The sequence below is a fragment of the Pogoniulus pusillus genome, chromosome 29 (assembly GCF_015220805.1).
Source record: "Pogoniulus pusillus isolate bPogPus1 chromosome 29, bPogPus1.pri, whole genome shotgun sequence".
Taxonomy (NCBI): Eukaryota; Metazoa; Chordata; class Aves; order Piciformes; family Lybiidae; genus Pogoniulus; species Pogoniulus pusillus.
The window spans coordinates 3049739-3075418 of NC_087292.1; the positions used below are offsets into that span (position 1 = coordinate 3049739).

Sequence of the window (25680 nt, forward strand, 5' to 3'; positions counted from 1 at the left end):
ACCCAGGCACTGCCTCACTTCCTCCAGGTCCTGAGTGACGCTCTGGGACCCCCCTGCAAAGAGACAGGCAGGGAGGTGCCGCAGGCAGGGGCTGGCCCCAGCTCTTCACAAGCCACAAAAGAAAAGGGGCAGGACGGGGAGGCAGAGCCCAAGTGCTGAGAGCCAGGTGTCGAAGGCGGCAGCTGGTACCAGTTGCTGGAGGGGGGAGGGCTTAGCCTTAAACCCCCCCTCCCCAGGGAAAGGAATCAAGAGGGCTGAAGCCAAACCTGCCCTTCAGAGTCCGTTTGTCTCTATGGCTGTCACGGAGGCCGGGGTGGAGGAGCGGGAGGTGGTGGCCGAGGTCTTCTCGAGGGCAGGGCTGGCGACGCCGTCGAGCGCCTTGGCCGCGGCGGCTCGGGCGGGCAGCGCCAGCGGCTTGCTCTGGCCGTGCAGGCTCTGGCCGCAGATGCGGTGGTGCCGCTCCCAGTCCTTGTGCTGGCAGAAGGAGCCGCAGTAGCGGGCGATGTTGCAGCCGCTGCAGGTCTCGCTGGCCTTGCGCCCGCAGTTCCAGCAGCTCTGCAAGGACACAGACACCAGAGGCTGCAGAAGGGGTCGAGCCCCCCCTCCCCCGAGGGCTGCCGGCCGCTGCTGCTGCTGCTGCCGACTCGGCAGCTCTGCAGGGGGCTGTTCACCCCACCCCCCCTCTCTCCGGCCCCTGTTTAGCAACGTTAGAATGAGCAATCCATTCATTCCTGCTCTTTCCCAGCCCTCTGCCAAGGCTGCTAACCTCCAGCCTGCCCAGCAGCGCCTGCCAGGCTGCCCCCGTCACATCCCCTCCCCTGGATCCACCCAACAGCAGGCAGGACTCAAACCCAGGCTGCAGATGCTGCTCCTGGCTCCTTTTATTTCCTGTTCGAAGCAGCTCTGTGCTGGGACCGCTCCCAGCCGAGAGCTCTCCGCAGGGATTTCAGCCTGCAGCACAGGCACCATTTGCTCCGCGCCCTGCCTGGCTGCACAAGAGGTCGGCACAGGCTAATTTGGAAAAGCAAAAGCTCATTTGAAAGCCTTCTGGCCAGGTGGAAGTGCTGCCAGAGCCCGAGCTTCAATCTGGAAGCAGAGCAAAGGCCCTCTGGTTGCTGGGAGAGATGTCAGCTGGTGGCCTTACGGCGGCCACCGCTTCCCTGCGAGCGCAGGGGCAAGAGGCCAGCGCCGGGAGCTGCTGCGGCTGCAGCTGCTGGGAGCAGGGCAGTGGGGGCGGGGATCAGCTCCCTGCAGCTGGATCCGCACTCTGGCAACCACAGATTGGAGAGGGCGAGTTCAGCTGCAGGGATGCAGCCTCTGCTAGCGCCTGCCTGCGTCTAACCCTACCCTGTGGGCACCTTTCACCCTCCCCTGCTTCTGCAGCTCTTTGCTGCTGGCTGCAGAGGCAGGGAAGTGGGTGAAGCAGGGGTGGTGGAGGAGCTGGGCAGCCCTGCTGCAGGGAACGGCAGACAGACTCCCTGCTCCCGGAGTGTGTGCAGGAGCCAGCAGATGGGCAAGGAACGGCCAAAGTGAGCTGCTCCAGAGCCAGCAGACCCCCAAGGCTCCTGGGTGCCCCGTGAGAAACAGGACTCCTGACCAAGGATCCCAGCCCAGCATGTCCTGCACTGGCTCTGCAGAAGTGGGTCACAGCTTCACAGTTGCTTACACCTCGAGCTGTGTTCTCAGGCCCCCCTGCAAAGTTGACACAGTGCCAGAAAATGTGAGTGGCCTGCAGAGCTCAGGGGGATGGGGCCTGTGCTGGCTGAGGGATGCTCAGCTGCTCTCTGGGGTGTCAGGAGGATGCTTCTCTGGTGTTCCCCTATGGACAGATCATTGCTTGGCTCATTTCTTCCATGGCTTCCTGAGGAGTTCCACCCACTGCCATTATGTGTTCACTTGGCTGGTGCTTGTGTCCTTCAGTGATAGAACCAGAACCAGAATCATGGAATGGCTTGGGTTGGAAGATACTTCTAAGATCATCCAGTCTAGCTTTCAACCCAACACCACTGTGGCCACTAAACCATGTCCCCAAGTGCCATGGCCACAACTTTCTTGAACACCTCCAGGGATGGGGACTCCACCACCTCCCTACGCAGCCTGTGCCAATCCTTGACCACTCTTGCAGCAAATAAACGTTTCCTCATCTCCAACCTACCCCTCCCCTGACACAATTTTAGGACATTTCCTCTCCTATCACCTCAGACTAGGGAGAAGAGCCCACCCCCACCTCACTGCAACCTCCTTTCCAGGAGCTGTAGAGAGCAATGAGGTCTTACTTCAGCCTCATCTTCTCCAGGCTGAACACCCCCAGCTCCCTCAGCTGCTCCTCCCCAGGCCTGTTCTCCAGTCCCTTCCCCAGCTTTGTTGCCCTTCTCTGGACATGCTCCAGACTCTCAATCTTTGTTGGAGTGAGAGACCCAAAACTGAACACAGGATCTGAGCTGTGGCCTCGCCAGTGCTGAGTGCAGGGGGACAATCACTGCCCTGCTCCTGCTGCCTCCCTCTGTATTGCCACCTTGCCTCGTGGCTCCTGCCCCACACAGGGATGCCAGCAGCAGAGCTCTGTGCCCCACTCAGCATGGGGACAGAACCCCACCAGGTGCAGGGACAGGCTGGCTGCCCACATGGTCCCAGTGAGCGTTAGCTCCCTGTTCCCTTTGGATTTCTGCTCAGCAGAACCAAAGCCTCTGCTCTTGCATCCATACAGAGAAACCAAAACAAGCACCAAACCCCAGGCAGATGGGCCATGGTGGCCCAGGAACTGGCCACACAGCTGTCCTCCAGTCCAGCTGACAGCTCCAAAGCCTAACAACTGAGCTCTCAGTTAAGCAACAAAGCAATGACTGAAGAGCAGGAAGGAATTCTTCAGGAGATCCCCATTCAGAAGGTGCTGCTGGCTCTGACAAAGTGTAGTCCCTTCTTGTCCAACCTGCAGATGCCTCCCTAGGAGGTTTCCACAGTGCAGGGACAGCCACCCCACACAGACACTTCCCAGCTGCCCCTGTGTGTGGGGCAGCAGCCTAGCAGGAGGTGTGGGGAGCCTGTCTGTGGAGACAAGGGGACCACACACTGCCCAGGAGCCAGGGAAACCACATCCGAGACAGCAGAGCCCCAGCAGGCTTCTCTGTGCCCACGCAGGGTGTGCTGTGCACCATCAAGTACCTGCAGCTCCACCAGCAGCCTAAGTTTCTCCCCTGTGCTATTTTAAAGCCCACCAAGAGCAATGCCTGGTCTGCACTGACCAGGAAACCCTCCCCAGCAGCAGATTTCTGAGCCAAACTGCACCATCAACCCTTTGCCTTTGCCTCCACACCTCCCTCAGTCCTGAGCAGGCCCTGGTGGTTACACTGGGTCCAGCTCATGGTGCCCAGGGGTGCTCCTGGGCTGTTGCTCACTCACAGGTGCCACAGGCACCGTTCAGGCTCATTCCCCTGAGAGCAAACCCAAAAGCCAAAGGGGTCCAGCTCATGGTGCCCAGGGCTGTTGCTCACTCACAGGTGCCACAGGCACTGTTCAGGCTCATTCCCCTGAGAGCAAACCCAAAAGCCAAAGGGGTTTGAATGGCATCACCTTTATCCCTCTAAATACAGATGGGAGAGGCCTCTGAAAGGTAAGGGGTGGAGAACCTGCAGGCTCCAAGGTATCACCAGGCAGGACCTGCAGACTTTGGAAGTCCCTTGCCAGGGTGTCCCCTGGCACCTTACCTCTGTGGACTCCTCCTGCTCGTTGATGACCAAGAAAGCATCCTCGGTGGCCTGGCGCTTGGCGTCGGCGATGGTCTGCTCCATGCGAGCCCTCTCGGAGGCGATCATCTCAAAGGCCTTCTGCTCGGCCTCGGCCACTGCCTTCTGCACCTCCGACATGGCCTGGCGCTTCACCTCGTTCACAGCTTCTTCTGGAGGGAAAGAGCAGCTTCACCCACCCGCCCCAGCAGCAGCTGAGCCTCCCCCACCACCCGCAGGGGCAGCGCCTGGGCTGCGGTAGCTGCAGCGCATGCTCAGCACCGGCACGGCTCTGGCAGCGGCCAGGCCAGCCGCGGCCCCGTGGCATCCCCACTGGCACGGGGCACAAGGAACAGAGCCCTTAGGAAAACCCAGGCACTGCCTGGATTTAGGCTACACCTTGACTACTGGGTCCAGCCTGGGAGCTCTCACCACAACAGGGACATTGGGATGCTGCAGCGTGGCCGAGAAGAGGACAGCAAAGCTGGTGGGGGTGTCTTGAACACAAAAGCAGCTGAGGGACCTGAGGTTGTTCAGCCTGGAGAAAAGGAGGCTGGAGGGAGACCTCATTGCTCTCTGCAACTCCCTGAAGGGAGGCTGGGGCCTCTTCTCCCAGGTAACAAGGGATAGAATGAGAGGAAATGGCCTCAGGTGGCAGCAGAGGAGGTTTAGGTTGAATATTAGGAAAAATGTCTTCCTTGAAAGGGTCACTGGAACAGGCTGCCCAGGGAGGGGGTGGAATCACCATCCCTGGAGGGGTTTAGAAGATGTCTGGATGAGTTGCTCAGGGCCATGGAGATGGTAGGTTATGGCTGGCCTCTGTGATCTTAAGGTCTTTCCCAACCAGGCCATCCTAGGATTCCAGGATCCAGGCGCAGTGGAGAACCCAACAGGCACATCCCAGGGCATTCCTGCACCTGAGCATCTCTGCTTTCTGCAGAGCACATCGAAGCCTGTGTTGAGCTTATCCCAGCCAGCAGGGCCCCTGTGCCAGGTGACCATCACCCACTCACCAGCTTTCTTCCAGATCTCCTCGGTGACGTAGCCTGTTCCTGCCCTGCTGCTGAACTCCCGCAAGGAATCTGCGGGGACAAGGGACACAGGGACAGGTTGGCAGAGCCCTCTCTCACCCAACTGCTGCTGAAGTGCCCACCAGTACCTTGGTACACCGTGAGGGAGGGCAAAATTCACCAGCCAAAGGCCAGGATTCCGACAGCTGAAGCCATTCATCAGCCGCTCTGATGACAAATTACGACATTTAATTAGGGTCTTGCATAATTGATGAGGCTGTGGAAGCCATCTCCATCTCCTGGTGCTCTCTAACAAGAGGCAGTGCTCATCAGGCTGAGCCAGCAAATATCTGCACTGCTCAGCAGCTCTGCAGCCCTCTCCACAGGCAGCAGCTGACCCTAAACACAGCACTTCCCATCGCTGGGGCAACACTGAAGCTGAGACTGATGGACAACCTGTCCTGCAGGAGCTCTGACACTGAGGTGTGTACACTCCTCAGCACCCACAGCCTGCCAAGAGCCTGGGACAGATGGGGACAGTCAGCCAAGGACCTCGACACAGGCTGCTCTTCAGAAGGCCTTCTTCTGCCTGTGTTCTACCCTGAGAAACTTCCTGAAGGGTCAGAGCAAAACTGATTTTGGTCCAAGGCTGGTGGAAAACCGAAGCAGCCCAAGAAGGTGGTGAGGATATTTCAGCCTGGGGGTCACAGAATGGCTCAAGTTGGAAGGGATCTCAGACATCATCTGCTCCAACCTCTCCACCATGGGCTGGAGCACTTCTCAACTATACTCAGCTGCTCAAGACCTTATCCAGCCTGGCTTTTAACACCTCCAGGGAAGAGGCATCCAGAACCACTCTGAGCAATCCCTTCCAGTGTCTCACCACCCTTGTACTAAAGAACTTCTTCCTAAGACCCAGTCTAACTCTAACTCTCCCTCAGCTTCAAACCATCATCAATGACCTCTTGTGTGCTTTATAAATCACACCAAGGACCTCCCCAGTTTAGAAAACAAACTAAAGGGGCCCTCCAGTACCTGAAGAGGCTACAAGAAGGCTGCAGAGGGACTGCTTCCAAAGGCCTGCAGTGAGAGGAGGAGGGGCAATGGTTTGACATTAGAGTAGCTTTAGATTGGATGTGAGGAACAAGTTCTGCACTATGAGGGTGGTGGAACACTGCAACAAGTTGCCCAGGGAGGAAACTGAGGCCCCATCCCAGGAGATATTCAAGCTGCTCTAGTAGAGGGCGTCCCTGCTGACTGCAGGGGGTTTGGCCTGGATGACCTTAGGAGGTCCCCTCCAGACCACTCTGTGATTCTAAATCACCTTTACCGAGGTGGGGCTGTCCCTTAGCCATGCTGTATTAAATTGACAAAGGCTAGGAGCTGGCTGTGCTCCCTGGGCTGTCACACAGCCAGCTCAGTCTGCCTGCAGGAGGATTCACTCTGTGTTGTACACCCACAAACTGGATAGAAATCAAACCAAATTTGGTTTCCTTGGCATGATTCTTCCTGTCAGAAAACATCTTTATTATCTAGTGAGCAGGGCTGGGTTCTGTGATCTGCAGCAGATTTGATTGGTAAAACTGAGCCAAATCAGCCTTTCAGGTTTGTTTCTTGTCTAGGGCCAAAGCCCTGCACACTGGAGGGGACAAACAGTCACTTTAATACAGTTAAGTTGGCTCATGACACAGAAGTAGCCCAGGGAGCAGCTCCTGCACCTAGAGCAGCCCTGAGTGTGTTTAGAATTAGCAGACCTTGACATTTAAAATCCTTTAGGCAAAGCAGGATGGAAGGGAGGATGGGTGGAACCCAGCACCTCTCTTGTCTTTTCACCTTCTCAACTCTGGATGAACTCAGCTTGGTTTGGTCAGCAAGGACAGCTCAGTGACAGGGAGAATGTGGAGAACCTCCTGTATGGGGACAGGCTAAGAGAGTTGAGGTTGTCCAGCCTGGAGAAGAAAAGCCTCCAGGGAGACCTCAGAGCAGCCTTCCAGTACCTGAAGTGGGCTATAGGAGAGCTGGGAAGGGACTTCTGACAAGGGCTGGGAGTGACAGGGTGATAGGTGATGGCTTCAAACTGGAGGAAGCTGGGTTTAGGTTAGACCTTAGAAAGAAATTCTTCCCCATGAGGATGGTGAGGCTCTGGAACAGATTTCCCAAAGAACCTGTGGAGGCTCCAAGCCTGGAAGTGTCCAAGGCCAGGGTGGATGAGGCCTTGAGCAACCTGGTCTAACAGGGAACGTCCCTGCCTATGGCAGGAGGGTCACAACCAGATGGTCTTCAAGCTGCCTTCCAATCCAAACCATTCCAATTCTGTGGTCCTCCTGGCACTAGCAGAAGCTGCTGCTCGAAGGTGTCTTGAGACACCAGCAAAAGCTGCTTTCAGGAGCTCACACACAAGCTTCCACGTGTCTGATGCCTTGTCTCCCTCTCAGGCTTTGAGAGCTTTTAAGCAAGCTTTAGTCTTTAATTCTTAGATTCACAGAATGGTTTAGGTTGGAAGGGACCTGACAGATCATCCAGTTCCAAGCCCCCTGCCACAGGCGTGGACACCTCCCACTACAGCATGTTGCTCAAGGCCTCATCCAGTCTGTCACAGAATGGGATTGTTTAGCCTGGAGAAGAGGAGGCTCAGGGGAGACCTTATTGCTGTCTACAACTACCTGAGGGGAGGTTGTGGCCAGGAGGAGGTTGCTCTCTTCTCTCAGGTGGCCAGCACCAGAACAAGAGGACACAGCCTCAAGCTGTGCCAGGGGAGATTTAGGCTGGAGGTGAGGAGAAAGTTCTTCCCTGAGAGAGTCATTGGACACTGGAATGGGCTGCCCGGGGAGGTGGTGGAGTCGCCGTCCCTGGAGCTGTTCAAGGCAGGACTGGACGTGGCACTTGGTGCCATGGTCTGGCCTTGAGCTCTGTGCTAAAGGGTTGGACTTGATGATCTGTGAGGTCTCTTCCAGCCTTGGTGATACCGTGGTTTAGGTTGGAAGGGACCTCAAAGACCATCCAGCTCCAACCCCCCACCATAGGCAGCGACACCTCCCACTAGAACAGGTTGCCTTGAACGCTTCCAGGGAGGGAGCATCCACAAGCTCCCTGGGCAACGTGTTCCAGTGTCTCCCTACCCTCACTATCAAGAATCCCTGCCTACATCACCATCCTTTTACCACAGACTGGTTTGGGCTGGAAGGAACTTCCAACACCATCCATGTCCAACCCCCTGCCGCGGGCAGCGACGCCTCCCACTGGACCACATCAACCTGGCCCTGAACACCTCCCTGGAGGGCACCCAGCAAGGCTCTGTCCCAGCCAGATGCCCACTCCCAGAGGGCCCCGTGCCCTCGCTCACCGCTGCCCAGGGAGTCGGAGGCGCCGGGGCTGTGCCGTGCCAGGAGCTCGCCGCCAGCCTTGCGCGGCTCAGCCTCGCTGCAGCGCCGCTTCCAGTAGTTGAGCTCCTCCCGGTCAGCCTCCTGGCAGCGCCGCAGCACCGCCATCGAGCGCCGCGTCTTCTCCACCATCTCCATGATGCAGTTCAGGGCCTGCAGGAGGGAAGGTGCCCTCAGGCTGGCTCCCCAGGCTGTCCTCCGAGGGTGAAGCTCGAGGTCATGCCACAGGAGCAGGCCCCGAGCAGGATGTTGTGGGCGATGCAGATGCAGGTAAAGTGGGGTCCTGTACCCGCCACAGGCACTGCTGAGTGGGAGGGAGGTGGTCACACCTGTAGCTTGGCCCTGGTCACTGCCACGGGAGGTGGCCACACCTGTGGCTTCGCCTTGGTTGCCACCATAAGGGGTGGTCACACCTGTGGCTTGGCTTTGGTTGCCACCACAGGAGGTGGCCACACCTGTGGCTTCGCCTTGGTTGCCACCATAAGGGGTGGTCACACCTGTGGCTTGGCCCTGGTCACTGCCATGGGAGGTGGCCACACCTGTGGCTTGGCCTTGGTTGCCACCATAAGGGGTGGCCACACCTGTGGTTTGGCCTTGGTTGCCACCACAGGAGGTGGCCACACCTGTGGCTCGGCCTTGGTTGCCACCACAAGGGGTGATCACACCTGTGGCTTGGCCTTGGCCACGGCCACCACCACGGGAGGTGGCCACACCTGTGTCTTGGCCCTGGTCACCGCCATGGGAGGTGGCCACACCTGTGGCTTGGCCTTGGTCACTGCCACAGGAGGTGATTAAATACCTTCAGGCCATGCTCCTCTAGAGATGGAGAGGAAAAACCTTGCCACTTTCCTAAGGTACCTTGCCACCTTTCCTAAGGTGCCTTGTGGCTGTGATCCTGGTGCCAGGATGCCAACTCACAAATACGCAGCTATGGAGCCTCCAATCCAGCCTTCAACCCAAAAAATCCCCACCCCAACAGCTGTTGAACAGGAGGCCCCTCTGTCTGTCTCTGCATTTATGATGAAAGCCGAATTTCAATCCCATCTCTTCAGGGGAACCCTCCAGTGAAGTGCCTGGAAGCTCAGATGGAAAAGGCCAAAGAACGTCTGCCAGCAGTGCCAAGTCTCGCTCTTGGTGCCTACTTGAGGCCCACACAGGCTGGAACCTCAGGGCAGCAGTGATGGCCTTGCTTGCTTTGTAAGCTCCACATCCTCAGGGGCACATTGCACATCTGCAAGCTTCTCAGTCTGCTCCTGGCCAGGACTAGGACAGCAAAGACCCATGGAAGGGTCAAGGCTGGGTTTGGTTGCTCAGCCAGCCAGGGCAGCATGTGGCCACGTTCCCCAGCTCCAGACACATTATCCAGACCGAGTTTGGCATCTACTGACCACGGGCAGCAAAACTCTGCCAGGAAAGTGCTTCTGTTCCTATCTGCCCTTCCACCATCCACCTTCACGTGGTGGCTTGCTCCTCTAAAAGCCTGGCTATGGTATCCACAGGAGGAAAGTGACAAACTGGAGCAGGTGGGAGCCTGGGTGGCTGCACCTCAGAGCTTCCCACAGCTCCTGCAGTGCCTTACGTGATCGAGATGCTTCCACTCGTCAGCCCACTCTCTCTCCGTTAAGCGGTGGTCCACCAGCTCGTCCTGGTAGCCTCCATTCAGACCTGCAACAAGGCACAGCCACAAGAGCCATCAGATGGATCAGAGATTCACAGCATGGGTTGGGTTGGAAGGGAGATGAAAGATCATCTAGTTATGAGCCCCCCCCCCGGCCAAGGCAGGGACACTTCCCACCAGCACAGGTTGCTCGAGGCCTCGTCCAGCCTGGCCTTGAACACCTCCAGGGAGGGGGCATCCAGAACCTCCCTGGGCAGCCTGTGCCAGTGTCTCAGCAACCTCACTGGCAAGAATTTCTTGCTCATCTCCAGTCTAAATCTCCCCTCCTCGAGCTTCAATCCATTCCCTCTCATCCTGTCACTCCCAGCCCTTGTCAAAAGTTTCTCCCCAGCTCTCCTGTAGCCCCCTTCAGGTACTGGAAGGCTGCTCTGAGGTCTCCTCAGAGAGGTCTCTTCTCCAGACTGAACAGCCCCAACTCCCCAAGCCTGTCCCCACAGGCGAGGTGCTCCAGCCCCGAGCCTTGTTCAGCATTAAATCTGCAGAGGACTCTGCCAGCTGACTGCCAGAGGCAGGCTTTGCTGTCCTGATCCCAGAACAAGGCCAGGAGACATCTCAGCATCAAGTGCTGGGGAGGGCAGGGGGCCCTGACAGGATACTAAAGAGCTCTACTTCTAGCTACAGGATTTTAAATCACATCTCAGGGAGGTGGCTCTGCAGGGCAATCCCACATCAGTGCTTTTATCCTTGACTGCATCCCTATCTCTAAGTGCTACACTCCACTCATGGGTCTAGATGTGACCTGCTTGGGGAGCTGGATCCCTCGTGACAATTCCCAGGAGCTCAGAGCCTGTGATTCAGGCTGTCCTGTTGGAAACACAGCCTGCACCTCCCACATACCCCAGAGTACTGGGGGTCAGGCTCTGCTCTCCTGCTTTAGTGATCTTGGAAAAGCTCACTTCCATTTCCCTGCCCCTGACTCTTGCCTGCTGGGTTGGCTACAGCCAGCTCTCAGGCCAAGGCCCTTGCCCTTGGTGGCTCTTTGCATCTATCAAAGGAAATAGAAACTTTCCACCTTCCTGTGCCAGTGGTTTTCTCTGACCTCCCTCTGCAGAAGCTCTGCTGAGGCTGTGCCCTGTACAGCTTTGGGTGCCAGCAGCCAAGCAGGACCTTAAAATGCTGAAGCTCAGCTGCTGGACCTCACAGCTCCTACCACTGCAAGCCCTCCATGGCTTGCTCACCAATCCCACTGTGCCTGTCCCGCATCTCTCTGTGCTCCAACATCTTGCTGGGGTCCCTGTAGAGGTGGGAGGTGGCAATGTCTTCCAAGGTGTAGTGCTGGAGGGGTGGTGGGGTAGGGTGGAACTGTCCCCCAGGGTTCATCAGAGGGATTGTGAGGGCAGGGCTGTGCCGGGGCGCAGGGCTGATGGTGCAGACTCTCTTGGCTGGAGGCTCTGTCGGCAGCGGCTCCCTCTCAAAGCTGCTGTCCTCCCTCCTGCAACCACACAGCAGAGAGAGGAGTTTGTTAGCTCTGCAGAAACCTGCTCAGACAGAGCAGATGAGAGGTTGGGCTGTGCTGGTTTTACTGGGGTGTAAAGGCAGGGAGCTAAACCAAACAGCCCCACAGAATGCTTTGAGCTGGAAGAGACCTTTCAAAGCCATCTAAGTCCCACCCCTCAAACACACTCAACCTGTGAACAAATCCACCAAGTGGCGATGGCAAAGAACAAGTTTGAGATGCCCCAGTGCTGTGATTCATCTTCCTGAGCATGACCAAACTAAAATTTCACAGTTTGGATGAATTTGAGGCATGCTCCACATAATTACATAACAGCTTCTGAGTCTGAATAACAAGTGGTGAAAACAAACCGCATCCTTCCCAGCCCTGACACAGCCTCCACCACTCACTGCCCAGGGAGGTGAAGATTCACTCAGTTCTCCAGCTCAGGTTGCTCAGTGCTACCAACAAGTGCCTCTGGGACAGAACCTGCCTGAAAGGTTCCAAATTTGAATTCACAGTGCAGGAGGAGCAGTCAGTGGTGTCTTATTAACAGTCAGAACAGTTGTTGGGAGGGATAAGATGCTACAGTTTAGCCCTGGATGCTGCTTGAAGCTTTATGGAACTACAAAACCATTCAGGCTGAAAAAAGACTTTGAAGTCCAACATTAGCCCAGCACTGCCAAGCCTGCTGCCACACCATGTCACTCAGCACCCTATCTACAGGAGTTTTAAACCTCTCCAGGGATAGGAGCTCTTGTGCAGTCTGTTCCACGGCTTGACAATGCATTGAGGATGACATTTTTCCCAGTGTGCAACCTAAACCTCCCCTGGTGCAACCTGGGACCATTTCCTTTTGTCCTCTCACTTGTTACTAGGAAGAAGAGACCAACCCCCACCTGATTCCACCCTCTTTCCAGGGAGCTGCAGAGAGCAATGAAGTCTTCCCTCAGCCTCCTTTGCTCCAGGTTGAACAACCCCAGTTCCTTCAGCTGCTCCTCACTAGCCCTGTTTCTCCAGCCTAGCTTCACTGCCCTTTTCTGGGCTTACTCCAGCACCTCACAGTCCCTCTTGGAATGAGGAGCCTAAAACTGAAGCCAGTATTTGAGGTGCAGCCTCACCAGCGGCGAGTGCATGGCACAGTCACCTCTCTCGTCCTGCCAGCTGCAGAACCGAACCCAAAGCAACAACTCCCAGGACTCAGCAGAGGACGAAAGCTGTTACCTGTCTGGGCTGTGCCTCTTGCCATTGCCGTTGACCTCGATGAGCAGCTCAGAGGAGTCTGCAGGGGACGTGGTGTTGGTGTTGAGCAGGATGTGCTCATGCTGTGCCAGGTACTGGGAGGGCGTCTGCTTGGCAGCCCGGGCGCAGTGCAGCAGCTCACGCTGCAGCAGGGGCAGGTTGGCCTGCAGAACAGACACGGGGCTGCTTCACAGCCTGCAGGGCTGCTTCCAGCCCTGCCAAGAGCCTTTGCTTTGCACCCCTCAGAGGAACAGCAGCCAGAGCCTGCAGCCCCACATGGCATCCTCCAGCTCCCGCAGTCTGCGCTGCCGGAGTCACCCAGACCTCCTCCAGAGCTGAGCAGGGCCTGACATCGATGCCCCCAAACCCCAGACGTGATGGAGAAGTGCTCCCTGCTTCCAGCACCCAACCACCCCCAGATGTGCTTCATATGCCTCTGCTTCCAGGATTTTAGATCTGAACATCTGCAATAAGGTTGTAGGATCAGAAGCTGCCCAGTGGAGCTGGGCTGCCTCCTTTTCCCCTGCCACACAAGCAGACACCTGCCATGGCTACATCCTTAGCTTTCCACAAGCTAGTTCCACATGGCCAAAGTCAAGGCCTGTGCAGCCTGTCCTGGATGACAACAGATCCCCATGGTGTCTCAGACAAGAGGCTTCACAGAAGAACAAGCTGCACAGTGTCACATGGAGCATCAGCAAGCACCCCAGCCCCCTGTCACCTTCAGAAAGGGGATCACGAATGGCCGGAGGGGGAAGTTGGTTGCCTCTTGCAGCTTGCAGTGAAATTCCTCGATGGTCACCGTGGAGTTCTGGGAAAAGCAATGAAGAAATGCCATGACAATTTGTTCTTATTTTTAGACACGTGGGAAATGGCTCCAGACAAACAGAACTGGAAGGCAGACTGCATCTGCCACTGCAGGCTCGACAGGGTTTGCATCAAATCCTGCCTCACGCAGCCAGGAAGACTCAGGCCAGCGGAGCAGAAACGCTGCACTAGGCAAGGGGTGAAGGCTGCACACAGCCAGGCACTGCCTGGCCCAGCAGCCTCCCAGTTTTGGGGGCAGGAGACAGGGACTAGCTCTGGGAAAGCAGCAGGACCCAGCTGGCATCTCCTGTACCCTGGCCAGGTGGCCTGGGGCAGGCTGCAGGGAGCCAGAGAGTGGTTCCAGCTGCTCAGAGCTGAATGCTGTTCTGTCCTCCTGTCTCTTTCAGCTCTTCTCATCTAATTCATCCATAAAGTCCCCATCAGCCTGCTGCTCACCCCCCTAGCACCATCCTCACATCCCCTGTGCCCACTGAGGATAAGCAGCATTTGACAACCTGCATGTACAAAGTTCAGCCCTGCAGCCATTTGTGGTGACAGTCAGAGGATCGTGGACAGCTTCCTCCCAGCAGTGTATGCCAAAGTGCTGCCCTACAGCCATGGAATCTATTTGGTACCACAGGTCAGCACCTTCAGCAGAGCATAACCAGAGAGCTGTGTAAAGGTTTGGCTTGGAAGGGACTTAAAAGGAGGAGGCATCCACAACCACTCTGGAAGACCTCTTCCAGTGTCTCACCACCCTCACACTGAAGAACTTCTTCCTCAGATCCAGTCTAACCCTGCTCTCCCTCAGCTTCAAACCATTCCCCCCTTATCCTACTGCTGGACACCCTTAGGACAAGTCTCTCTCCAGCCTTCCTGGAGGATCCCTTCAGGTATTGGAAGCAGCTCTGAAGTCTGCCAGGAATCTTCTCCAGGGCAAACAACCTCAGCTCCTTCATGTTATCCTGATAGCAGAGGTGCTCCCACCCTTGCATCATCCTTGTGGCCCTCAGCTGGACTCACTCCAACAGCTTTGTATTCTCCTTATCATGCTTTGCCCAAATCCTTCCAGGGCTCCTTATTTTAAGCTGCACACAAGCTCAGGCCGAAGCCACTCGACCAAGAGCGTTTTGAAACCCACTGAAGCCAAGAAAAAACCAAAGCCAGCGAGTTCAGCAGAACACACAAACACCACAGAGCCCTGCTCAGCAACCAGCTCTGCTTGTGGAGACACAGAGAGCTGTGAGATGGGCACAGGCTGGCTGCCAGGAGGCAGGGTGGGAGCTTACCACCAGCGCCAGGACCAGGGTGCGAACCTTCTCCCCGATCTCCGGCGAGATGTCGTTGCCGAACTGCTGCAGGGTGGTGAGGAAGCGCTTCAGCTTGCTGAGCTGTCGGGCACCACAGGTGGCAGGGAGCTGCTGGTTCGTCAGGGAGGAGGAGGAGGAGGAGGAAGGCCCGTTGCTGAATCTCTGGGGGGGGGATGGTGCCCCGTTCAGCGTCGGTGGGGAATGGTTTATTCCGTTGGGCACTGCAAGCGGGAGACAGAAGCGCTGCTGAGCACGTCCCTGAGGCATAGACTCATGGAAGGGGTTGGAAGAGCTTTCAGCACCGAGCCCAACCCCCCTGCCAAAGCAGGGGCACTCAGGGCAGGCCACACAGGAACACATCCAGGTGGGGTTTGAAAGTCTCCAGAGGAGAAGACTCCACAGCCCCTCTGGGCAGCCTGCTCCAGGGCTCCAGCACTCTCACAGCAAAGACATTTCTCCTTTTGCTGAGGGGAACTTGCTGTGTGCCAGCTGATAGGCTGGATATTAGGAAGAAGTTCTTCACAGAGAGAGTGATTGGCATTGGAATGGGCTGCCCAGGGAGGTGGTGGAGGCACCGTCCCTGGGGGTCTTCAAGCAAAGCCTGGATGAGGCACTTAGTGCCATGGTCTGGTTGATTGGTTAGGGCTGGGTGCTAGGTTGGACTGGATGATCTTGGAGGTCTCTTCCAACCTGGTTGATTCTATGATTCTATGATAACCTCCTGTTCCTTGTCCTATCACTGGGTTTGGGTTGGAAGAGGCCTTAACAATCATCTAGTTCCAACATCCTTGCTGTGGACAGGGACACACCAGCCCAGGTTACTCAAGGCCTTGTCCAATCTGGCCTTGAATACTTCCAGGGAAGGAGCATTCACAGCATCCCTGAGCAAGGTGTTCCAGAGTCTCACCACCCTTTCTGTACAGAAAGATGTGGAAAAGGATCCATCTTCCACCCAAGAGCTTGCAGCCAATGGTTACTGCTGCTAGTAAACAGGGCCAGAACTAGAAAAGGAACAACAGCCAGAGCAGAGCCCTCACACCCTGCTGGAGGGCAGCCAGCAATGCAGCCAGACACCAGCAACTTGTGTGCCATCTCCTCACCTTTCCCCTGAGCTGATTAGGATGTCCTGCAGCACCCAGCTCCTGAGAACCATGCACTCAGCCAAGATAGCCACAGGAGTCTTTTGGGATAGCTCAGGTGAGACACCAGAGCTTCCTCATCTTATTTCACCTTTCCTCAGTGAGCTTCACATCCAGGGCCACCAAACACCAGAGCAGGGACATCTCTGTTGGCATTTGAGGCAGCTGAGGCAGATGTGGTGTTAGGCTGCACAAAGTCCCCACTCAGCCCAAGGAATTCAAGGTGCTTCAGCTCAAAGTTTACAGCCCTTGGCAAGAGCTCCTGAGCAGTGGCCTTTGGCCTGTGTCAGGCAGCTGACTCCAGGATGAGCCATCAGTGCCCCTTACAGTCATGATCCCACCAGCAGACACCTCAGCTCAGGTGCCTCCACCTCGTCCAAGCATGGCTGAAGCACCCTGTCCCATGGCACCTGCCCACCAGGACCTCCCTGGGGCATTACAGGGAGTTTTGCAAGCATGGCTCTTTGTTCCAACCTGCTCCCATCTGCAGCTTCACCTCCTGCAAGCAGCAAGCATGTCGAAACAGACCCAGGGACTGGAAGTCTGAGAGCTCAGCAAGGGATTAGAACAAGTTGTTGACATCCCCGGGAGGCCTTGTGCAATCCAGAGCCCGGGGCTGAAGAGCAGCTGTGTGCCTGGGGCCCCAGCTCCCAGTAAACCCAGAACTTCAGAGGTGAAAAGTACATCCTGGTAAATATAGCCCCAGCTGAGCCACTGGGTTAGCCTCAGAGCCCAGCCCTGAATTCCTTCTGGATGCAGGCACAGAAGAGAAGGCCCCAAGCTGTAAAACCCATTTCAGATGACAGTGGGCAGAGCAGAAGCACTGAGCCACTTGGCAGAGCTGCCCCTTGCACGGGAGGCAGGAGAAGGTGCATGCTGTGCAAGGAAAGGTAGCAACATTTCCACTCCAGCTTGTAGGACCATTCCAAATCCTCACAAGGACCATTCCAAATCCTGACCACAGGCAGCAGGAATAGAATCACAGAATGCACCACCAGGTTGGAAGGGACATCTTGTCTAACCCCCCCTGCAGTGAGCTGGGACATCTCCAACTAGATCAGGCTGCTCAGGGCCACATCAAGTTTCACCTTGAATGTCTCCAGGGATGGGGCCTCAACCACATCTCTGGGCAACCTGTTGCAGTATTTCACTCCCCTCGTTGTGAAGGAAGTCCTTGAGCAGTTAAACCACTCTGGGGCACACCAGGGTGGGAGGCTGGAAAAGTTCCACACACCTGGACCTCCCGTGGTGAGTATGGGAGGGAGGAACCAGAGAAGATTACCCAGAGTCAGTTAAGATGCAAGGAAAAGATAAGGCTGAAGAGACCATCAGGTGGTTCCTGCTAACCAGGGTGCCACAAGCTCTTCTAGGGCATAACAAAGATGTGTCCTTTCATAGACAGAGAGATGATGAACTGAAAGTCAAGGCCAGGAGAGGACAGATGTGGCAAAGGAAAAGCCTCCCCAAGGCTGCACAGAGGAGAGATGACCTGCAGAGACAGCACATCCTCACGGGTGAGCTGCCAGGGAGTACCAGGAAAGGCTGAGCCATGTGAATGGCAAAGCTTCCAGCAATCAAAACCCTTTCTTCCTGAAGAAATGTGTTACAAACAGGAGGAAAGCTGCCTAGAGCAAGTCCCTTCAAACAAGGTTGCCCAGAGAAGGTCCTTTCAAACAGGACTGCCCAGCTCCATGCTCTCTGGTGGCCATAACCAAGGTGCTTTACTCACTTCTCTATTTCACTTCCTCTTCTTCTGTCAAATTAAAGACCAAGGACATCAACCAGCTCTATTTATACCCTGGGAGAAGCAGGGCTTGTGCAATCCTCCCAGAGCTAGGGGGATCCTCAGGGGAGGTTGCCAAGGATGGGAATGGTGCAGGCTGATGGACTCAGGGGATGCCCACAGGGGCTCGGGGCTGCCGTTAGATGCAGTCCCTGTAACCGCATCACCCTGCCTGACCCCCCTGCAAACGGTGTCACCGCAGGGCTGCTGGCAGTTATCTGATCCTCTGCACCAGGATCTGCTCCCCCACAGACCACAGAGCAGGCCTGGGACCTCTGCTTCCAGGTGAGAAGACAGTGATGAAGGGGGGGGACGACTGAGTGGCTGGAGAGCAGCCAGGAGGAAAGGGACCTGGGGGTACTGATAGAGAGCAAGCTGAAGAGGAGCCAGCAGTGTGCCCAGGTGGCCAAGAGAGCCAATGGCATCCTGGCCTGCATCAGGAACAGTGTGGCCAGCAGGACAAAGGAGGTTATTCTTCCCCTGTACTCAGCACTGCTCAGGACACACCTTGAGTACTGTGTCCAGTTCTGGGCCCCTCAATTCAAGAGAGATGTTGAGGTGCTGGAACATGTCCAGAGAAGGGCAACAAAGCTGGTGAGGGGCCTGGAGCACAAATCCTATGAGGAGAGGTTGAGGGAGCTGGGGGTGTGCAGCCTGGAGAAGAGGAGGCTCAGGGGTGATCTTATTACTGTCTACAACTACCTGAAGGGAGGCTGTAGCCAGGTGGGGGTGGCCTCTTCTCCCAGGTAACCAGCAATAGAACAAGGGGACACAGTCTCAAGTTGTGCCAGGGTAGGTCTAGGCTGGATATTAGGAAGAAGTTCTTCCCAGAGAGAGTGATTGGCATTGGAATGGGCTGCCCAGGGAGGTGATGGAGGCACCGTCCCTGGGGGTCTTCAAGAAAAGCCTGGCTGAGGCACTTAGTGCCATGGTCTGGTTGATTGGTTAGGGCTGGGTGCTAGGTTGGACTGGATGATCTTGGAGGTCTCTTCCAACCTGGTTGATTCTATAATTCTACAATTCTATGAAGCAGCTGGTGGTGGACTGAGACTGGTGGGATTACAGCTGTGGGGGGAGGAGGATGCAGATTGCTGGGAACACAGAAGTCATCACCTCAGGCTGCTGTTAACCCTGCCTTAGGCCTCTGGTGCTCAAAGGCTTTCCTTGCTTGCCCAACTCTTTTGATACTGACCTGTAGGCAGGCCTGGCCTTCTTAGGCTCCTGGGGTGTGTTATGAAGAGGGTGGGCAGCAGATCAAGGGAGGTTCACCTCCCCCTCTACTCTGCCCTGACATAACTGTCAGTGCTGGGCTCCCCAGTTCAAGAGGGCCAGGGATATACAAGAATCCTTTGGAAGTTGTGAAGATGATGAAGGGACTGGAACATCTGTCTGATGGGGGAAGGCTGAGAGACTTGAGGCTGCCTGGAGAAGGCTGAGAGGAGACCTAATTAATAGTTATAAGCATCTGAAGAGTGGATACCAAGAAGAAGGGGTCAGGTTCTTTTCATGGGATAGGACACAGGGCAGTGGATACACACTGAAGCACAGCAAGTTCCATCTTAAAATGAGGAAAAACTTTGCTGTGAGGGTGCTGGAGCCCTGGACCAGGCTGCCCAGAGAGGTGTGGAGCCTCCTTCTCTGGAGACTTTCAAATCTAGTCTGAGTGTTGCTCCTGTGTGACCTGCCCTAGGTGATCCTGCTTTGGCAGGAGAGGTTCGACTGGATGACCTCTGCAGGTCCCTTCCAACCCCTACCATTCTGTGATTCCTCCCAGGCTGCTTCTCCTCTCCTGTCCAAGCCATGGGCAGGTCACACACACACACACTAACTCTGACAAAACCCCTATGGTGCAGCTGAGAAGCAAAAACAAAGAGTAAACTTCACCACAGGCTGCATCTCTCCTCTCTCTTGGAAACAGCAATTAAGTCATCTGCAATCAGCAGAGCCAGGCTCCCTGGCCCTTAGCACTGTGCCAAGCAACCTCACTGGAAAAATTAATTTCTGTCACTTTGCTAATGGCCTTTTGCTGCCTGAGCAAAAGGAGAGCCATTAAAAAGCCCTTGGTGCATAAAGCTGGGGACAAAGTGTCTGGCAGGGGAACCTGCTGGTTAGAGCCACTGCCAGCAGCAGCAGCACTTCAGAGCATCCTGAAAGAGGCTGGAGTCTAGCTCTGAGATCACTGCCAGAGGCAAGCACTGAGATATCACAGGATGGAAGGGGTTGGGAGGGACCTCTGGAGATCTGAGCCCAAACCCCCTGCCAAGGCAGGTCTGCCTAGAGAACACAGGAACACGTCCAAGCAGATCTGGAATGTCTCCAGAGATGGAGACTCCACCACCTCTCTGGGCAGCCTGTTGCAGGGCTCTGTCACCCTTAAGTTAAAGAAGTTCCTCCTCGTGTTTATGTGGAATTTCTTATGCTCCAGTGTGTGCCTGTCAGCCCTGTCCTGTCACTGGGCACCACTGAACAAAGCCTGGTCCCATCCTCCTCCTGACACCCACACCTGAAGCACTGCTGAGATCTCCACTCAGGCTGCTCTTCTCCAGACTAAACAGCCTCAACTCTCTCAGTCTTTCCTCCTCACGGTGATGTTCCTGTCCCTTCAGCATCTTGGTCTAGCCTTGAGCTCTGTGCTAAAGGGTTGGACTTGATGATCTGTGAGGTCTCTTCCAACCCTGATGATACTGTGATCTTTGCAGCCCCTTGCTGTGTCCTCTCCAGCAAGTTCCTCACCCTCTTGAACAGAAGAGCCCAGAACTGGACCCAGCATTCCAGATGTAGCCTCAGCAAGGCAGAGCAGAGGTCCCAGACACCATTGTGGGCAGAGCCAGCCAGGGAGACGCCTGGCACAAGGGAAAGGAGCCTGGGAAATGTACCACATGCTGGGGGCAGGTAACTCCATGCCCAACGAAGTAAAGCAGCTTTGTTCTAGAATGGTGCTTTTAAAAAGACATTAAATGGCTTAAATGTTAGCAAAGGGTAGGGAGAAACAAGAGCCTGTGCCCTTTGCAGGCTGTGAGCAAAGGCTGAGTCCATCCTAGACCCATAGGCACCCAGACAGAGGGGGGGTGTGAGCCTGAACCACAGCTGAGCAGAGCCAGGATCTACTGCAGCTTAATATGCAAAGGTCACACAGTCAAGGTGGAGCAAAGAGAAGCTTGGGTGGACAGGAAGGAACTTCCCATGCTGGGAACTTAGGAAGAAAAAGGGGAAACTTTCTTATCTCAGCTGCAGAAATGCTGTCTGCAAAGTGAGATACAGCAGAGTGGGAATTAGCCACTCCGAAAGATCCACTGCAAAGTGGCTCTTGGCTTGCCTGAAGCTGGCCTGATAAAAGGCTTCCACTGCTGAAGGAGTTTATGGCAGAAATCAAAGCTGCACAACAAGAAGGACCCAAGGCACCACCGTGAGGAAGGGGTGTGGGGGGGATCACAGACCCCATTACACATCCTGCACACACAGCACAGCAGCAGAGCCCCAGCTGCCCTTTCCTGCCAGCCCTGCAGCATGGCTGGATCTCAACCTGCTGCCCAGTGGCAGAGACATCCCCCAGTGACTTCTCCAAGCAGAACTTTTTCTCCTGGCTACAGCTGGTCCCAGGGAAAGGCTGCTGGGGACTTACATGCAGTCGGGGTGAAGGAGACCGGCCGGGGGCCACCGGGGTTCACAGGGGGCAGTGGTGGCATGTTGGGAGGAGAGGACCTGGACTGGATCTTCACTTCCACAGGCGATCCGGGCATCACTGGCACCCTCTTCTCACCAGCAACTGCAGAGAGAGAAGGTGGGAACACTCAGTGAGAGTCATGGACAAGCATTTCCTCACTCAGCACAGCTGCAAGGGTGAAGACAGAATCAATCCTAGAACTGCTGAGGTTGGAAAAGACCTTTGAGCTCATCAAGTCAAAGCACTCACCCAGAGCTCACAATGCCTCTGCTGCTGCTAAGCCACTGCCACTGAACCACCTCCCTCAGGCAGCTTTGGACACCTCAGGGATGGGGATTCCACCACCTCCCTGGACAGCCTGTTCCAGTGCCTGAGAACCCTTGCTGGGAAGCATATTTGTCTGACATTCAACCTGAACCTCCCCTGGCACAACTTGAGGCCATTTTCTCTTATCACTTGCTGCAGCTGAGAAGAGCCCAACTCCCACTTCACTGCAACCTCCTTTCAGGGAGTTGTAGAGAGCAGCAAGGTCTCCCCTCAGCTTCCTCTTCTCCAGACTGAACAACCAACCCCAGTTCCCTCAGCTGCTCCTCACAGGACTTGTGTTCAAGACCCTTCACCAGCTTGGTTGCTCTTCTCTGCACACACTCCAGCACCTCAGTGTCCTTCTCAGAGCAAGGAGCCCTAAAGTAAACCCAGCATACAGGTGAAGGAGTGAGTAGGGTGGAAACTCCCACAAGGCTCCATGCTGCTCTCCATGCCAATGGAGAGCCAATGGCATCCTGGGCTGGCTCAGGAGCAGTGTGGCCAGTAGGAGAAGGGAGGTTATTCTGCCCCTGTGCTCAGCACTGCTCAGGACACACCTTGAGTGCCGTGTCCAGTTCTGGGCTCCTCAATTCAAGAGAGATGTTGAGGTGCTGGAAGGTGTCCAGAGAAGGGCAACAAAGCTGGGGAGGGGCCTGGAGCACAGCCCTGCGAGGAGAGGCTGAGGGAGGTATTCAAGCCAAGCCTGGCTGGGGCAATCAGTGCCATGGTCTGGTTGACTGGACAGGTCTGTGTGCTAGTTTGGACTGAACGAGCTTGGAGCCCTCTTCTAACTCAGCTGATTCTATGATTCTGTGCTCCTGAGCCACACCAGGGAAGAGGCAGGGTACAGCCCAGGGGTGCAGTGGATGTCCTAAGATGCTGCTGGGCAGGCTCAGGATCTGTGTGTTCACCCTCCCAGTCTCTCAATAGCACCTTCTCACTCCTCATGCCCAAAGATGCTGCCTCCAAGTACTTCTGCATGCTTGTTTTGCTTTTCCCACTGCTTAACACTCTGTCAGGTCTGCCCAGTTCACCAGCGTGCACAGGGTGGCACTGAGGGGTGCTGAGCTTTCACCTGCTGCTGCCCAGCCAGCAAAGCCACTCTCTACAGCAGCCACACTGGCAAACACCTCACCAGCATGCACAGGGTGGCACTGAGGGGTGCTGAGCTTTCACCTGCTGCTGCCCAGCCAGCAAAGCCACTCTCTACAGCAGCCACACTGGCAAACACCTCACCAGCGTGCACAGGGTGGCACTGAGGGGTGCTGAGCTTTCACCTGCTGCTGCCCAGCCAGCAAAGCCACTCTCTACAGCAGCCACACTGGCAAACACCTCACCAGCATGCACAGGGTGGCACTGAGGGGTGCTGAGCTTTCACCTGCTGCTGCCCAGCCAGCAAAGCCACTCTCTACAGCAGCCACACTGGCAAACAGCTCTCTGTCAGCTTTACACACTTGCTTTCTGAAAACCCTCACAAGTTAAATGTTCCTGCACCTCCTCTCTCTCGCACCAGGGTAGTCCTCACTACCCAGTGCAGCCTCCCATGCACCCCCACTGCCTCGCCCTGACACAGCTGCTCCATAGGAACTGCCAGCTTAGGAGATATGCAACAGGTAAAGCAGTTCTTGAGTGGGTGCTGGCCTACAATGCAGGGAGCATCAGTGCAGTGTTGGTGGCAGCTGTGCCAGCAAGTGACAGAAACGGTCAAGGGGGCTGTAAAGAGGAGCCAGCACTGGCCAGTCACAACCCATCTCCTCTGTGGAGTCTTTGGGGTCTAATAGAGCACCAGCTCACAACACAGCTTCTTTTTCAGCCTCTGAGCATGCCTCCTGAGGAGCCAGACTTGAGTGGGATGTCCCAGAGTGGCTGAAATCAGCCTCCTTGGAGGGAATGAGCAAGAAGAAGGAGGAAAGATACACTTAGGCCTTAGGATTTGGAGGGAGCTTTGGGGAAGGGTGGCTTTAAAACAGACAAAACCAAGACAGCTCAGCAGGCAAAGCCTGAGCACCTCCAGAAGCTCTGTTCACATGGGTGCACCTCCAGGGGGGCTCCATGTCACCAGAGCCTGCTGCTTGGTGTGAAGCTCATGACCTTGGGTAATGGGGCACAAGGCAAATGGCTCCTCTGAGAAGGCAGTCACTGCTCCCCTTGCTCCATGAGCTCCCCAGGGAGTTGTGGCTGTGTCCAGCATGTCCCTGCACAGCAGCACAAGCCTGTTCCCAGGTCACCCATCTGCCCAGGCTCAGGCAGCGAGGGAAGCGCAGGTGCTTGTCTTTCAGGCTCTCTCTGGTGCAAGCAAGCCAAGCTCTGGGCTGGTCAATCTCAGGCACCTTTTGGCTTTGGACAAGTGGAAAAGTCTGCTGGAGCTTTGGGGCAACAGCCAAGGCCACTACTTTGGATGCAAGAACTCACAAGTGAGAGCCACCATGAGGAGAGGTGGCCAAAGCAGGCGTGACCAAGAAACCAACCATGCCAGGGGCTCTGGGCCATGCAGGAACAGTCCTGATGCTACCTGAAACCACCAAGGAAAGGCATGAAGATGTTTGCTGTAATCCAGTCACACCTCATCACACCTCCTTGCACAGCCCACAGTGGTTACCAAGATCTCTCAGCTGCCAAAGTGATCTCTGAAGTCCTGCAAAGCAGCCGAGCGCTGCATGCCCCAAGGCAGAGGAGTACTGAGTGTACAGCACTGACACACAACCACAGAACCTGCTGCTTCCAACCCCTGACAGCACAAATGCTGCTTTGCAGAGCAGAGAAGATGCAAGCTGGTTCCCAAGTCGCTTGTGCCACTGGCCTGGAATCTGCTCCATGAGCTACCAGCACCTGCTCAGTCACCAGGAACAGGCTCATTTATTACCCTCGTAGCCAACCACAGAATCACAGAATGAAGCAGGTTGGAAGAGAGCTCCAAGCTCAGCCAGCCCAACCTAGCACCCAGCCCTGCCCAATCAACCAGACCATGGCACTAAGTGCCCCAGCCAGGCTTGGCTTCAACACCTCCAGCCACGGCCACTCCACCACCTCCCTGGGCAGCCCATTTCAATGCCAATCACTCTCTCTGACAACAACTTCCTCCTCACATCCAGCCTAGACCTGCCCTGCCACAGCTTGAGCCTCTGTCCCCTTCTTCTGCTGCTGGCTGCCTGGCAGCAGAGCCCAACCCCACCTGGCTACAGCCTCCCTGCAGGCAGCTGCAGACAGCAATGAGCTCTGCCCTGAGCCTCCTCTGCTGCAGGCTGCACCCCCCCAGCTCCCTCAGCCTCTCCTCACAGGGCTGTGCTCCAGGCCCCTCCCCAGCCTTGCTGCCCTTCTCCAAACACCTTCCAGCACCTCAACATCTCTCTGCAATGGAGGAGCCCAGAACTGGACACAGCACTCAAGCTGTGTCCTGAGCAGTGCTGAGCACAGGGGCAGGAGAACCTCCCTTGTCCTGCTGCCCACACTGCTCCTGAGCCAGCCCAGGATGCCATTGGATTCAGGCTCTTCTCCACAAGCTCTTTGTCCACCTCCACACCTGCCCAGCTGCAGGCAGGCCAAGAAGCACATCCAATTGGATCACTTCTTCCTGCTGCTCAGCCTTTGCCACCACACCACATAAATCCCACCACGTTCCCACCAACAGGCTGCCATCCACTTGCTTCATCTGACCTTCACCACCTCCCTCCTATGAAACCCTTCCTGCCTAGGTGTACCCAGCCAGCCTGACACTGCCATGCTCTGGAGAGAAACTGAGCATGAAACCAAACCTTAATGGTTTCTCCTCTTTCCTCCTGCAACACTTCTAAGCCCCATTAAGGCAGCAGAACTAATTAAGTTAATTTCCTGGGAGGGGAGGAAATTCCACCTGGAATTTATAACCTCCAAATAAAACCAGCTACTGCTGGGCTACTGCAGGAGCCACCAAAGCCCAGGAGGAGCCACCAGCACCACCTTTTCCAAGCTCCCTCCCTACAGACAAGAAGCAAACAGGGCTGTTAAATTTAAAAGCTTCCTGCTAGTGACCTGGGGCATCTATAAAGGCAGATTAAAAACATCTTTCTACAACTCTTCTGTTTTAGCCTAAACACAGAGCCAGTTAATGAGAATCATCTGAGCAAATCAGATGGCAAACAAGGGCTTGAGTCAGCCTCCAGCTGACCTGGGGCTAAACATGAGCCAGTGAGAAGGTCCCTGGAGAAACTTTGCCTTTCCAGCCTCT

General features: G+C 55.8%; 1 protein-coding gene across 2 annotated transcripts in view; it reads right to left on the bottom strand.

Annotated features, from left to right (window-relative positions):
• Position 1: 1 nt before the first annotated feature.
• The window catches only part of CBFA2T2 (CBFA2/RUNX1 partner transcriptional co-repressor 2), a 90404-nt gene continuing 64725 nt past the window's right edge, over positions 2–25680 (bottom strand). For both annotated transcript variants that reach the window (XM_064167959.1, XM_064167960.1), the window contains 10 exons: positions 21129–21272; positions 14564–14805; positions 13189–13278; positions 12450–12631; positions 10969–11222; positions 9692–9777; positions 8076–8265; positions 4736–4804; positions 3705–3895; positions 2–555 (listed from right to left, as the gene is read on the bottom strand). In XM_064167959.1, coding sequence (XP_064024029.1) covers positions 274–555; positions 3705–3895; positions 4736–4804; positions 8076–8265; positions 9692–9777; positions 10969–11222; positions 12450–12631; positions 13189–13278; positions 14564–14805; positions 21129–21272 — 1730 coding nt within the window. In that variant the 3' untranslated portion in view covers positions 2–273. The remainder of the gene's footprint in view (positions 556–3704; positions 3896–4735; positions 4805–8075; positions 8266–9691; positions 9778–10968; positions 11223–12449; positions 12632–13188; positions 13279–14563; positions 14806–21128; positions 21273–25680) is intronic.